General features: G+C 34.7%; 1 protein-coding gene across 1 annotated transcript in view; it reads right to left on the bottom strand.

The window, feature by feature from the left end:
- The window catches only part of LOC132550612 (unconventional myosin-IXa-like), a 101,688-nt gene that overhangs the window by 9,537 nt on the left and 78,011 nt on the right, over positions 1-14,140 (bottom strand). Inside the window, exons 32-43 of the mRNA XM_060214703.1 lie at positions 13,951-14,067; positions 13,371-13,604; positions 12,576-12,681; positions 11,559-11,632; positions 8,919-9,005; positions 5,204-5,399; positions 4,919-5,047; positions 3,873-3,978; positions 3,483-3,614; positions 2,611-2,740; positions 1,205-1,329; positions 769-920 (exon numbers count right to left, since the gene is read on the bottom strand). Coding sequence (XP_060070686.1) covers positions 769-920; positions 1,205-1,329; positions 2,611-2,740; positions 3,483-3,614; positions 3,873-3,978; positions 4,919-5,047; positions 5,204-5,399; positions 8,919-9,005; positions 11,559-11,632; positions 12,576-12,681; positions 13,371-13,604; positions 13,951-14,067 — 1,588 coding nt within the window. The remainder of the gene's footprint in view (positions 1-768; positions 921-1,204; positions 1,330-2,610; positions 2,741-3,482; positions 3,615-3,872; positions 3,979-4,918; positions 5,048-5,203; positions 5,400-8,918; positions 9,006-11,558; positions 11,633-12,575; positions 12,682-13,370; positions 13,605-13,950; positions 14,068-14,140) is intronic.

Raw genomic sequence — 14,140 nt, forward strand, 5'->3', positions numbered from 1 at the left:
GAAAATGGATGTTTACTAAATTATGGGGAAGAAACTTCATTTTAAACAGTGTATTGTGCTTTACTAGTAAATTTAACACTCTGTAGAAAAAAAAAAGCTGAGCTTGCATTATTTATTCTGTTTCTAGGTAACCAGAGCTGACCAATCAAACAGCAATAAGCTGAAGCAACAACAAGAATAGTTTACAGTATATGTTAAAAGTTTACAACACTAAAATCAATATTAAGAAAAGGTCCTTGCTCTGATTTCTAAACAGAAATAATCATCCTCTAACTTTATCTTCGTTAAAAACATTTTCTGTCAAGTTCTCATACTTAATCATTCATAAATCATAGAATTTTCAAATTCTAGTTCAATTTTCATTTAAATTATTTACATTACATACACGCAATTTGAAATCAGAAAGTGAAGTAAAAAAATATTTTCTCTAAATTTTCTTAATTTATTTGATTAAAAAAAATTAATGTGTGATAGTTATTTCATAACATTGAGTGAAGACTACTTTTGAAACCTTTCATATGTGTGAAAAATTTCTTTCTGAAGAAACCAGTGCTAGGACCGACAACAATAACGATATACCTTAATAATCAATGTTAGAGTATGTTCAATAGTATTTCAAGTAAACATTTCATCCTCTACACACACGCACACACAGACATGCTTAGTATAGTAGACAAACTACTTCAGTGATGAAATCATTCTGTATCAGGTCTTATTTCCTGTGATAGGAAACTAAACATTATATAGAATGTAGTCTATAGTTTGTACCTGGTAGTTCAAAGGTAAGGGCATACTCCTCCTGGTCTTCAAAGTCGTCGGCTGTGTCATAAGTACTGTCCATGTCATCTGTACTCAAAACCTCATCATCAGAACTCAGGTGTCGACACTCCAAATTTGGTAAATTGGTTGTTAAGTTTTCTCTGAAAATCAATTACAATCAATATGTGAATATTTTTTATACCAAAATGTGAAAACTGCAGATATAAGAGATCTCTTGCAAAATATGAAATACAGAAATACCAATTGTTTTTTAGGAAAACGATTCTAAACTTGAATGACTTCATCAGTGCCACATTGTTCATGGTGGTAATGCAGAAAATCTGTAAAGTCAGCAGTTTTTATACTGTTAATAAACACAAAAAGGAGAGACCTTAATTAATGTTACAATGATCTTAATTTCCTGAATTTATTAACAAGTACACACTTTTCCTTTTTGATGGACCTGATATGCGAGCGTAGTGCCATCTCTTCTGCATGTGTTATCCCGTCTAAGGACTCCCCACTGGTAACTGAGGCTCCAGACACTCGCTTTCTCTCCTCTATAGGACTCTGCAGTGAAGTTAATGCAATTTTTTATTTTCCCATTATCTAGTACCTATATGATGTTTACGTTATGTTTATGTGATATCATTCTGTATACATATTCAGGATCTGAATCAAATATGATTTAAATATGTTACCAGAATTTAGGACTTATTCTATTCATGGTTCGATACAGCATAGAAATCTCAGCATTGATTTGAAAAATCTCATTTTTGTGAATGTTTCCCTGAAAATGAGTAACAGAATCATTTCACATCTTATATTGTCAAAAAGGCATGACAATACTGTGCAGTAAGATCTTCTCATTCAATCATTCATTCTTTTTCTTTCTTCCTTAAAATGTTACATATTTCTATCCTGACACTAATACAGATCTACACTCACCCTGACAGACTGTAACATACTCACCCTGACAAGACTGTAACACACTCATACTCACCCTGACAGACTGTAACACACTCATACTCACCCTGACAGACTGTAACACACTCATACTCACCCTGACAGACTGTAACACACTCATACTCACCCTGACAGACTGTAACACACTCATACTCACCCTGACAGACTGTAACACACTCATACTCACCCTGACAGACTGTAACACACACTCATACTGTCACCCTGACAGACTGTAACACACTCATACTCACCCTGACACTGTAACACACTGTAACACACTCATAACACACTCACCCTGACAGACTGTAACACACACACTGTAACACACTCATACTCACCCTGACAGACTGTAACACACTCATACTCACCCTGACAGACTGTAACACACTCATACTCACCCTGACAGACTGTGACAGACTGTAACACACTCATACTCACCCTGACACTGTAACACACTCATACTCACCCTGACAGACTGTAACACACTCATACTCACCCTGACAGACTGTAACACACTCATACTCACCCTGACAGACTGTAACACACTCATACTCACCCTGACAGACTGTAACACACTCATACTCACCCTGACAGACTGTAACACACTCATACTCACCCTGACAACTGTAACACACTCATAATCACCCTGACAGACTGTAACACACTCATACTCACCCTGACAGACTGTAACACACTCATACTCACCCTGACAGACTGTAACACACTCATACTCACCCTGACAGACTGTAACATACTCACCTTGACAGACTGTTACCCTTCTACTTGCTCTGACTGACTGTTAAATACCACATTCTAACCTATAGAATAGAAATTCTTATACTGATATTACCAACCTGAAGAAAATGTTCTAAAATCCATTCTTACCTTCCTCATGCTGGCTCTGACAACATTGAGCCGGTCTGTGGCAGTCTCTGCAGCAGTTTCCAGTGTACTGATGTCTTCCAGAGTGGATTTTAACTTATATAGTTGTTCTTGTATGATATGGTTTATCACTCTGAAAAAGAATTCCAGAACTTCTTTTAACATTTATTTGATTTAATCTGTATATTACAGATGACAGAATAATGCTTTAGATATGCTTTAATATGTTTAAGATTAACAAACATTAGAAACAATATGAAAGCTAACAAATGTAACTAAACTAAATGTGTCATTGGTCATTCAAATGGAAAGTTCAGGCAGATACACCAGGAGGAAATTCAAATTAAATTGGAAAATAACATTCAACACATAATATCGTTTGTACTCAGATAAGGCTGAGTAACCTACATGAGAATCACTTTGGAAATCAGATTATTACTTTTAGTAACAACAGATTGTGATCCCTGAATGGGGTAAACTAACAAAAGGCAGTATGATAGTTATGATTCTTGTGTTCTGCCCTCCTTGTTGAGATCTACATACCTATGAAGTTTCGTGTTGATACCTTTTATAATTTTAGTGTAATGCTCCAGACAAAATTTAAGTATGAAAAATAACAAAGGGCAATAACTCCTAAATTTTGCAAAAGAGAGTGATGTTTCTGGTGCACTGCATTTCTCCTTGTTGAGATCTATCTACCTATGACGTCTTATGTTGATACCTCTTATAGTATTTGTGTTATGCTCCGGACAAAATTATGACAGACCGACAAAATTATGACGGACTGACAAAACAGTGACTAAATGCTCTCCCTTCGGGAAGAATAAAAACACAGTTGATGTTATGTCTACCTAATTAAGAGTTTTGCTACTTACTTTGTCTGTCTAGGAACCTGACTAAGTGAGTCCTGTGCCTGTAGGTTTTTGCTTGTCCTCAGTAGACAGGGTGCAAATATAATGGACAGTCCAGAAACAGACATTTTATTGAAGGCCTCATGGTGTGCAATCCTGTAAACCAACACCTTCACAATGATAATCTGTCAACTATTAGTTCTGTCATACAATATTTTTCTGTAGATTTAGCAGGAACTCAAACCTTCTTCTTTAATTCAAGTCAATACAAAAATATGATCATATCCAAACAAATTAACACAATAATCAATGAAGTTTGAGCATGAAAAAAATCAGTATGTTACTCAGGAGATTTATAACATAACAGTCATTATGTAAAATTACAGACAGGTATTATTGCAACGTAAAGATTACCTGGCCAGGTGAAAGATCAATCTTTCAAACAGGTCAAAGTTGACCTTGGGTAGTTTGTCTATAACAGCATACAGTGACTGGATCCTTTCCTTCTCATCCAGAATATCTGTAAAGTAAAAAAAAAAACTCGCATAGTAAATATCTCTAAACACTTCACACAGAAACCACATGGTATATATCTACACTTCACACAGAAACCACATGGTAAATATCTACACTTCACACAGAAAACACATGGTAAATATCAACACTTCACACAGAAACCACATGGTAAACATCTACACTTCACACAGAAACCACATGGTATATATCAACACTTCACACAGAAACCACATGGTAAACATCTACACTTCACACAGAAACCACATGGTAAACATCTACACTTCACACAGAAACCACATTGTAAACATCTACACTTCACACAGAAACCACAAGGTATATATCTACACTTCACACAGAAACCACAAGGTATATATCTACACTTCACACAGAAACCACATGGTATATATCTACACTTCACACAGAACCCACATGGTATATATCTACACTTCACACAGAAACCACATGGTAAATATCTACATTTCACACAGAAACCTCATGGTATATATCTACACTTCACACAGAAACCACATGGTAAATATTTACACTTCACACAGAAACCACAAAGAAAACATCTTCACTTCACATAGAAACCACATGGTATATATCAACATATCACAATGAATTAACACAATAAATATCTCATTTCACACAAAAACTACATAATTAATACGGAAATACAGAAACCAACTACATAGGCAATCACACTTACAGGATGACATTATTCAGTTATAGTAACAGGATTTTCAATGTTACCACAACAACGGTAATTCCTACACTTCCAGGCTTGTTAATAACATTAGAATCTATAAATGTACCAGGTTTGCCATGATGGTAACATGTTCTTAAAAACAGGACTGCCAGTGTACAAGAAATAATCATTTCTGTAACATTACAAAACATACTTGAAATATATCAATTAATATTCTAGTAGTATGTAAACATACCTGTTGTTCTGATGAAATCATCATAGAGGTCAAAGGTCAGGAGAGGTTCAGGCAGCTCTACAAAATACTTCTTCAAGGTGGAGGCCAAGGTATGAATATTGAACTCCACAAGATCTATATCTGTTAGGTCTGAAAAGTTGCAATAAATAATCTGCTGTATACAAAAATCAGATTGACATGAAAAGGTTATTTATAATACAAAAGGTTAAAATCAAAAGTAAGTAAATCTTGAAGAAATCCATTTTCTTTGACAATAAAGTATTGTTACCCATTGACAAAGCTCACCTTCTTTTCCACTGTCAAGATTCTGCTTGAGAAGTTTGACCTTGGCATTGGCTCCACTCTTACGGTATACTCCTACAGTATACAGGCCGTGCAGTTCTACCAGGTTTATGAGTTTCCCTATTATCACAGGTATTTTGTCTTTTTCTGAGACAAGACTAGCTAGTGGAGCACCAAAAACACACCTGGATGTACCAGCCTGTAATAACACAAGTTTATATTTCATGTAATAAAATCCTCCAAGATATTCCTACCTAATAAAAATCTAATTTCACAAATATTCTTCAAACAACTTTAAGGTAGTCACAATGGCTCATATTGGTGAAATTAAAAATAGTTTGATATCAATTCACTTGTGGCTGGATAAATATCCAGGATACTGTGGAATATTGTCTATCCTTATTTACAATTTACTAAAAAATAAAATATTTTATAAAATCAGTGACACACCACGTTAATGATTTTGATTATACTGCTATGTATATTGGTACCTATTGTTCAACATCGCTCCAAAAATACCTTTAGTCATACTTCTGTTAGTTCTATGAAAACATAAACATTTTAATTCTATGATTTTTTTTGTAGAGAATTTTTTCTTGAGAATCCATTTTTACAATCCATTCCTTTTCCATTCACTGCTTTCGATATGTGAATAAATATAATACAAGGAGTATAAAAGAGTGACTTATAATAACTGGGCAGAGTGTATTACACTGTGAGAGAGTGTTTACTGAGAGTGTTAACATATCTACATCACAACACGTCTGTCATCAACTGTCTTAGTGTATTCTGAAAGTTGCTTTATATCAACATTCTGGTGCAGACACATGTGATCAATACAACTAACAGAAGTCTGTGATGAACTTGGTGTTATAAAACAAATTAAGTTTAATCTGATTAAGTTATACAAAAAAGGCACACAGTGTACTTGTACTGGATCATTACATCATCAATAATGGACACACACGAACTGAATATCAAAAAAACTACATGTAATGTCTTCTCAAACACTACTGCTCCTAACTTTTTCAGATAGAAAATGCAAGGCTGGAGTGATACCATAGTTTCTAAAATATTGACCAGATGTGAGAGCTGTGTGTTTATGAAAATCTGATGACAAATGACGTTTATGTAATCAGACGAGTAATGATATCAATAGGTCATATCATTTATTTCTGTATAGACAGTTCCCTATGTCCTCATTGTGAGGGCACTGACTCATCATGAGGGCACTGACTCATTGTGAGGGCACTGACTCATTGTGAGGGCACTGACTCATTGCAAGGGCACTGTATTGACTTCATGTTAATCACCAAGAAGGATAAAATTGGTCAGGTCTATCTCGCATACGAGGGCAGATTGATAAGTTGTGAGCCTTGTATTGAACAAGTTAAGCAGGGATTCTCTGTTCAGAAGTTCATTTCTATTTCCGGTACCCAGTTTTGATCTGATGATGATGTCATACATACAGTAGAGGATTTTCTGAACGGTCAAGAAAAAGAACTTCTGTGTCATTGAAGCCCTTAAACATCACTGGCAAGAGTGTATAGATACTGAAGGAGGTCATGTTGAAAAATAATGCAGTATGTCCACCACAAGCCAAACCCTTAAATACAATATTCACAACTTATCAATCAGCCCTCGTACCTATGATGTTTCATCAATATTATTTAAGATATGAATATGCTATTACAACAATGCTTCTTCCGTGGTGGTATCAAACTGAAGCATGTACTGTGTGAGGATGTAGTAAGTAACAGTATGGTTATTAGATAAATCAGTAACAGATAGAAATCCATACCTATTTTACAATGGGAAGGTGTTTACAATATCACTACTGGACAATATATCTAGTATGTATGGTACAACACGGGGTGTAAAGACATAACAAGACAAACAGCTAGTGATATTTACCACCGACAACAAAAGCAACACCGTGCTGGTGCTATAGATTAATTCCGTGTTAACAGTGTGACCAAACTGTAAGGATGGAACAATTCAAACACATACAATTAACTTAATAAATAATTCTATACCTTAAAGGGAGATAATTTATTTCTAAATGTTGTATATACCTTCTAACAATCAAGAAATAAATCATTTCATTTTACACTAAAAAAGTAAAATAAATCATATCAGATACATCAAGATAAGCAGCGAGGATTCAAAAACATTCAACAAAAGTATATTGAAGCCATAAAACAAAAAAAAATTTTGATAAAATATGGGATGGCACAACATCATACTGATCTTTTACAATTCTTACAATAATCAACTACCAAATCAGGGGTGTAGTTCACAATAATTAATCCATTTCAAAGTTTTCTTGATCTTGAAGTAAATGTTGGCAACTTCTTTGAGTGCAGCCTAACTGTTGGCAACTTCTTTTGAGTGCAGCCTTTCTAAATACATTTCATCCCCATGTAAAAATACTAACAAAGAATCTCTGGAGTTCTATAATAACAACAGTACATCTCCTTGTTAGTTCATAATACCAATAGGCTCTTGTTTATGAATGCTTTATCTTAACCATGTTTCCTCATCAGCAAAGTTGTATCAATTCTGAGCATTATAGAATTGATATAAACTCACTTCTGTTTTATTACAGACAATGGTAAGATATAGGACTTCAATGGTGAATGAGACAAAATTAACGATAGATGGATGAAGGAAAAATTTAAGCAAAAAAACAAAATGATAATAATAATCAATAAATGATAAACAACGTGTCAAAAATCACAGCCTGTACAAAACTGAAAGAAAGAAGACTTTAGGCGATGAAATTACAACATCAAAAGGGATGATATATCCTCATAAATAACTCACAAACAGATCGGTCAAGTGCTCCCCTAAGCTTGAATGAAAGCAGCAATTGAACTGATCCCAACGGTAGTACTGCCAGCACAGGAATGAAGATAGACCAATCATAGAGATATCTGGTTAGGTATGATGGTCATGTGATTTATATAGGAACCTATCACATGTACATTGCAACGATGACTGACTACACTGAAACAAAGCTAATACTTTGCCTTTTTTATACTAAGCTGTGAAAACAAGACAGTTTCTGCCTTAGCTGCACTTTGTATATCAAACTTTTTGCTTTTAATTGAATAAATTAAATACAGATAGCACAGTATTTAACTGGCAATAAGCCCATGTCTGTTAATAAGCCCATCCTCATCTGTGGTATTTTCAAAGAAATGATAATGCTAAATTATTGTCCTGTAATAAGCCCATCCATGTCTATGGCTGTTCAGCAAAGTTATATATAAGTAACATTGCATAGTAATTCAATACTTAAGCAAGCCTCCTGACTTTGGATTATGATTTGTATGTTGGCTCTCTGGACTTATTACACAGTAAATACAATGACTTCAGTCACAGTGACATTTGTTAAATCTCACCACTACCCTGTCACACAACTTCCAGGCAAAGTATTGGCTCAGTTTGCTTATCTACATAGTCGGTACACAGTCAAGTATTGTACACAAAAACCAAAATTCTATTTTACCACATTTTCAATCCGTAAATAGTATTTTCTTGAAAAATTTTCTGCAATAGTTTTAGTATAAAAGCAAATCAAGCATTCCTGTTAATAAGGAAGCTTCTGTTGTTAATTGGTTTGTAGTGTGGACAATCTGTCTTGTGACCTTGACCAGTAACAACATTAATAGGTGCTTAGTCAGCAAACCAATAAACTGGAAAATCATATAACCTCGGCCATAAGGTTGAGGCGCAGGACAAGGGACTGCACCCTGTGTCCTGTAGCAACTTTTGTGGTAGATGATTCAATGATGTCGGTCTGAAAAATCAGGTACATAAAGATTCACCTATCAATTAAATGAAAAAAATATTGAGAAAGAGTTCCTGGATGCATGAATGTTTAAGCTATGATTTAAAACAATTCTGATAGTCACAAAAACATTGCAGATACATATATGCAAAGACAAGTCTTGTAAGATACAGTATTTAAAAAAATTAAAAATAACAAGGATTTCATTGCTGTTGTTGTTGCTGTTTTTTTTAATCATAACACTATAATTAAAATGAAATCAAAGTCAGAAAGTAAAAAAAATTTAACAAATCACCATGAACTATGATTCTTTATCAACCTGGAAAAACGTCCTGATATTTTCTCTTTTCTTTAACACTGAAGCTAATATAACAGTTCTGTTTTAACTTGTTAAAACAGGGTTTGGAAAATCAGAAATATTTTTTTTATATTACTGAGGAATTCTTGCCACTGTTTACTTGCTTTAAGTATATTTCATTGTAATCACAATGAGAAAAAATAAAAAATTTTTTCTGTCAGGTGTATCACCACACTATCTATATCACAACCACAATTTATAGAACACCAAACAGCAATAAATAAGGAATACAATCATTTACAATATGTTCTTACATTAATTATATCACAATGGTGCCATTTGGACAATGTAATGGTTTATGCTTTTCAACAGATCTAGGGATCTCTTAGCAGTTATCTTTGTTGTCAGACAAATATCATACCTCATTTCTATAATTCTATAATAGCTGCCTATACTTCTAAACAGAAATTATGAAGTAAATTAAGTCTGGTTATCTCCCAGCATAATATTCCCACCACGCCTGTTCTGAAAATGGCATGCAGGTAGAACACAGTATCACTGGAACATCACAACACCACAAAACTAAACTGGGAGAATATGTTTCAGAGCCAATGTATCAACTAGTCCTACACACATAAAAACAAGAGGCTCAAAGAGCTTGCATCATTCACCTTGGTTATTCAGATATTTAGTCATTCAACAAAGAATTTCAAATATGACAAATAATTTCTGAAATAATTTCCCTATTGGGTCCTGGCCTTGATGTCAAACAGAAGTCAGATTCAATATTTATAAAATTTGCTTTAGACTAAATGTTGGGACAATATCCTTGTACAGAAGAAGTAATATAGGAACTTACATTTCCCCAATTGTGCCCCACCCCTCCTTCCCCAGGGGCCAGAATCTAATATTTATACAAAAATGATTTCCCTTTACCAATGAAAATTTAAGACCAAATTTGGGTAAAACCAAACATTCCTACAGGAGGAGTAGGACTTTTCCCCCATCAGGCCCTACTCCTTCTGCCCCAGAGGACTGAGTCCTAACATATATGCAAGGCCGATTCCCCTTACTCCAAGGATGCTTCAGACTAAATTTGGGTAATATTAAATCATTCCTAGCAAAGGAGTAAGATTTCAAAGAATTTACTCCATTTCCCTATTGGGCCCCATCCAAGGGGGCCAAGACTCATCATATATACAGAACTTAATCCCCTTAACTCAAGAATGCCTCAGACCAAATTTGAGCGAATTCTAATCACTTCTTACAGGTGGAGTGGATTTTTTAAGAATTTTCTATATTTCCCCTATTGGGCCCTATCCATTTCACTCCAAAGGGCCGAGACCTAAAATTCACACAAGACTGATTTCTCTACCCTAATGATGCTTCTGACCAAATTCAGGCAATATCTATTCATTCCTGTAAAAGGAAAAGGATTTTCAAACAACTTTTAGAAAAATAAATTTTTCCCTTTTGCTCCCAATATTTACACAAATTTTGACCACCTGCATGCATTTGACCAAATTTAGTCAAAATCTGTTCAGTCATTCATGACGAGTAGCGATTTATATAAAAAAGCTGATGGACGACAGACGCTGAATGGATATGGGACGCTGTACCATGGCCCACTGGTCCTTTGGACCAGTTAGTTATTAATGGCTTGGCAAAAATCACAAGAAGCATAACAGAAGGTTTGAAATTGCCCCAATGAAAAGAAAGCTTTCACCAAACAATTACTACGGCAACAATCAGAATCCTGATAAAGTTCATTATATCGTCAACATTGTATTCTATGTGGTAACATCAATACCACTAATTTCAACAGCAAACCCCCCCCCCCCCCCCCCCCCCCCCGCCCCTTCAGACGGAAATTCAATTGTTGTTATGCCTTTGGCATTTAAACTTAAACACTGAATCACCACTCGAAAATAATGACATTTAACCATCAATATTTACAGTTTACCAGGTCATGGAATGTCTCAAAAGAACCCTGTATGTATCGCACCGCCTTCAGTAAATAAGTAAAAAATTGTGATAAACTAAACAGGTGCAAACCACAGTGACTTCCTTTACACCTCAAGTAACTTTTTGATCAAGTACCCAATTCTTATGTGACTTATGAATGTGATTAACACACCACATCAAAATGTGATCAGAGTAGATGACTGGGAGATGTGAAGGACATGATTCCAACAGAGAGTGTTTGATGAGTCCAGTTAAAAGGTACTATCAGGAGACCAGATGGAAATTGTCAATATATTTACCTGTGTGTCATGAGCACCTTTACATGTATTGCTTGATTTTGTCACACACTTTCGATGACAGGTATATTTACAGACTGAAAGATAAGTTATAAAAAAACATAATTCATCATGTAATATACCCACCTACCCTAGATATGTAATACGACATTATACCCACCTACCCTAATTATGTAATACAACATTATACCCTCCTACCCTAGATATGTAATACAACATTATACCCACATACCCTAGATATGTAATACAACATTACACCCACCTACCCTAGATATGTAATACAGCATCATACCCACCTATCCCAAATATGTAATACGACATTATACCCACCTACCCTAGATATGTAATACAACATTATACCCACCTACCCTAGATATGTAATACAACATTATACCCACCTACCCTAGATATGTAATACAGCATTACACCCATCTACCCTAGATATGTAATACAGCATCATACCCACCTACCCTAGATATGTAATACAACGTTATACCCACCTACCCTAGTTATGTAATACATTATCATACAACAATACAGTATTATTCCCATCTAACCTAGAGAAATAGACAAATACAGCAATATACCCTCCTTCCCTTGACAGGCAATACAGTAGAATAACCTCTTACAGAGTTATTTACCTCTACAAAAGCTTCCCTTAATTTCTTTTAAGTATTAGACTTAGAGTTACCTACCCTGACACACTCTTCTCTTATATAGTGTAATACTTAACAGTTACCTACCCTGACACACTCTTCTTTTATACAGTGTAATACTTAGAGTTACCTACCCTGACACACTTCTCTTATATAGTGTAATACTTAGAGTTATCTACCCTGACATACGCTCCCATTCTCTAATGTGACTTTTGACAGTTACCCACCCTGACAGATGTTCCCTTTCTCTAGTGGGACACTTAGGTTACCTACCCTAGAACACACTTCCCTTCTCTAGTATGACACAGTTATCTACCATATCAATCAATGCCCTTCTCCAATGTGACACTTATGAGTTACCTACCTTGACAAACGCTTCCCTTCTCCATGATCCAGATGATATTACTGCAGAACTCACAAAATGTTGGTATACCAAACTGCACCTGGCTAAATTTGTGTCCCTGGTATTCCTGGGCAAAATATTCATAATGAAATCAATAATTGCTTCTTATGACTTTTTCTTTCTCTAACAATGAATTTTACAAGCATTGCATTATAGACCTTTAACAACAAAATCATTTATCATCTACAACTGATATGATTTCTACATCATTAAAAGCAAACGGTCAATTTACTCATCAAACTTATTTAAATTTCATATAAAATTGAAATTTTTAAAGCTGTTGAGGCATGTTTTTGAACTAATGTTGTAAAATGTACTGTTTGTCCATGAATTTAGGAGGAAACAGTGAAACTGAATATTTTTTGAAGAACAGCTACAAAAGAGATATATTTCTGAAAAGAAGCATAACCTTTTGTTTTGTATACTGACATGCTTCAACAAAGCTCTTATAAAAACATGAGATCCCAGAGGGATTTTAGCACCCACCAAAGTTTGATCTTAATTTGGTCTTTAATTTTGGGTCCTTTTCCTTCTTTCATTTTATTTCTTCTTAATTATGTGAAATTTGTGATTAATTATTATATATTAATGATAAGTAATAGTGATGATATTTAACTGTCAAATATGAGAAAGATCTGTTAAGTCCTTCAAATGTAGTTCTGTTGCTCCAAACTGAAAGGTAAGTTCTGACCAGGACTATGAAGTCTCTATGACACTGACTATTTCGTGGTGAGGTAAATACACCAGAAAACTTACCACAACATCTTTTTTCTTGTGCTCCCGTTTCTGTGCCCTACTTTCTGTTTTCCTGTCTTCCTTTTTCTTTTCTTTCTTATGATTTTTGATGAATTCGTCCAGGAAACCACGGAAAGCATTGATTCCCATTGTGACTGGGAATGAAGCATTTGTACCTTCAGCTGTCACTTCAGCTTCCAATGTGTGGACAAACTTAGCAAAGATGTCACGATATGGGACATGTACTTCTATTTTCTGCAAAAAAAAAAATATGATCTTCAGATTTTTGTTAATTTCGAACTTCTACATCATCTTGGTTATTAACAATACCCCATACAATTGACCTTTTCACTATACTAGCAGAGTAGCACACCAACATGCTATATTTTATCAAGATTTTAAAAATAATTCTATCTTCCTTAAACTGACAATGGCATTTAACTTCCTGAAATTAACGATAATACACACTACTTTATGACTGGTGAAAGCTCCATGATAAGTAATCTTTGAATAATTATCCTAATTATTCTCTAGACCCAAAGTTTCGTAGAATCTCTACATTTCAGAGCAATCAGTCATAGCAATCATTATATGATCTTACCTTTTTCTCCACAGATATAAGAGCTTGCATGTCTATGTGAAACTCCTTCAGTGATCGTTTAAATACAGCATCAAATATTGTGTCTCTTCTGGAACAATCTTTATTATAAGCTAAAAGCTGAAAACAACAAAACAAAACACCATTAGTTGCTGAGGTAAAACTAAAACTTTCCAGGTGTGTATTTCTCACA

The sequence above is a fragment of the Ylistrum balloti genome, unplaced genomic scaffold (genome assembly GCF_031769215.1).
Source record: "Ylistrum balloti isolate Yb309-2 unplaced genomic scaffold, AGI_CSIRO_Ybal_v1 Utg370136, whole genome shotgun sequence".
In the NCBI taxonomy this organism is placed as follows: Eukaryota; Metazoa; Mollusca; class Bivalvia; order Pectinida; family Pectinidae; genus Ylistrum; species Ylistrum balloti.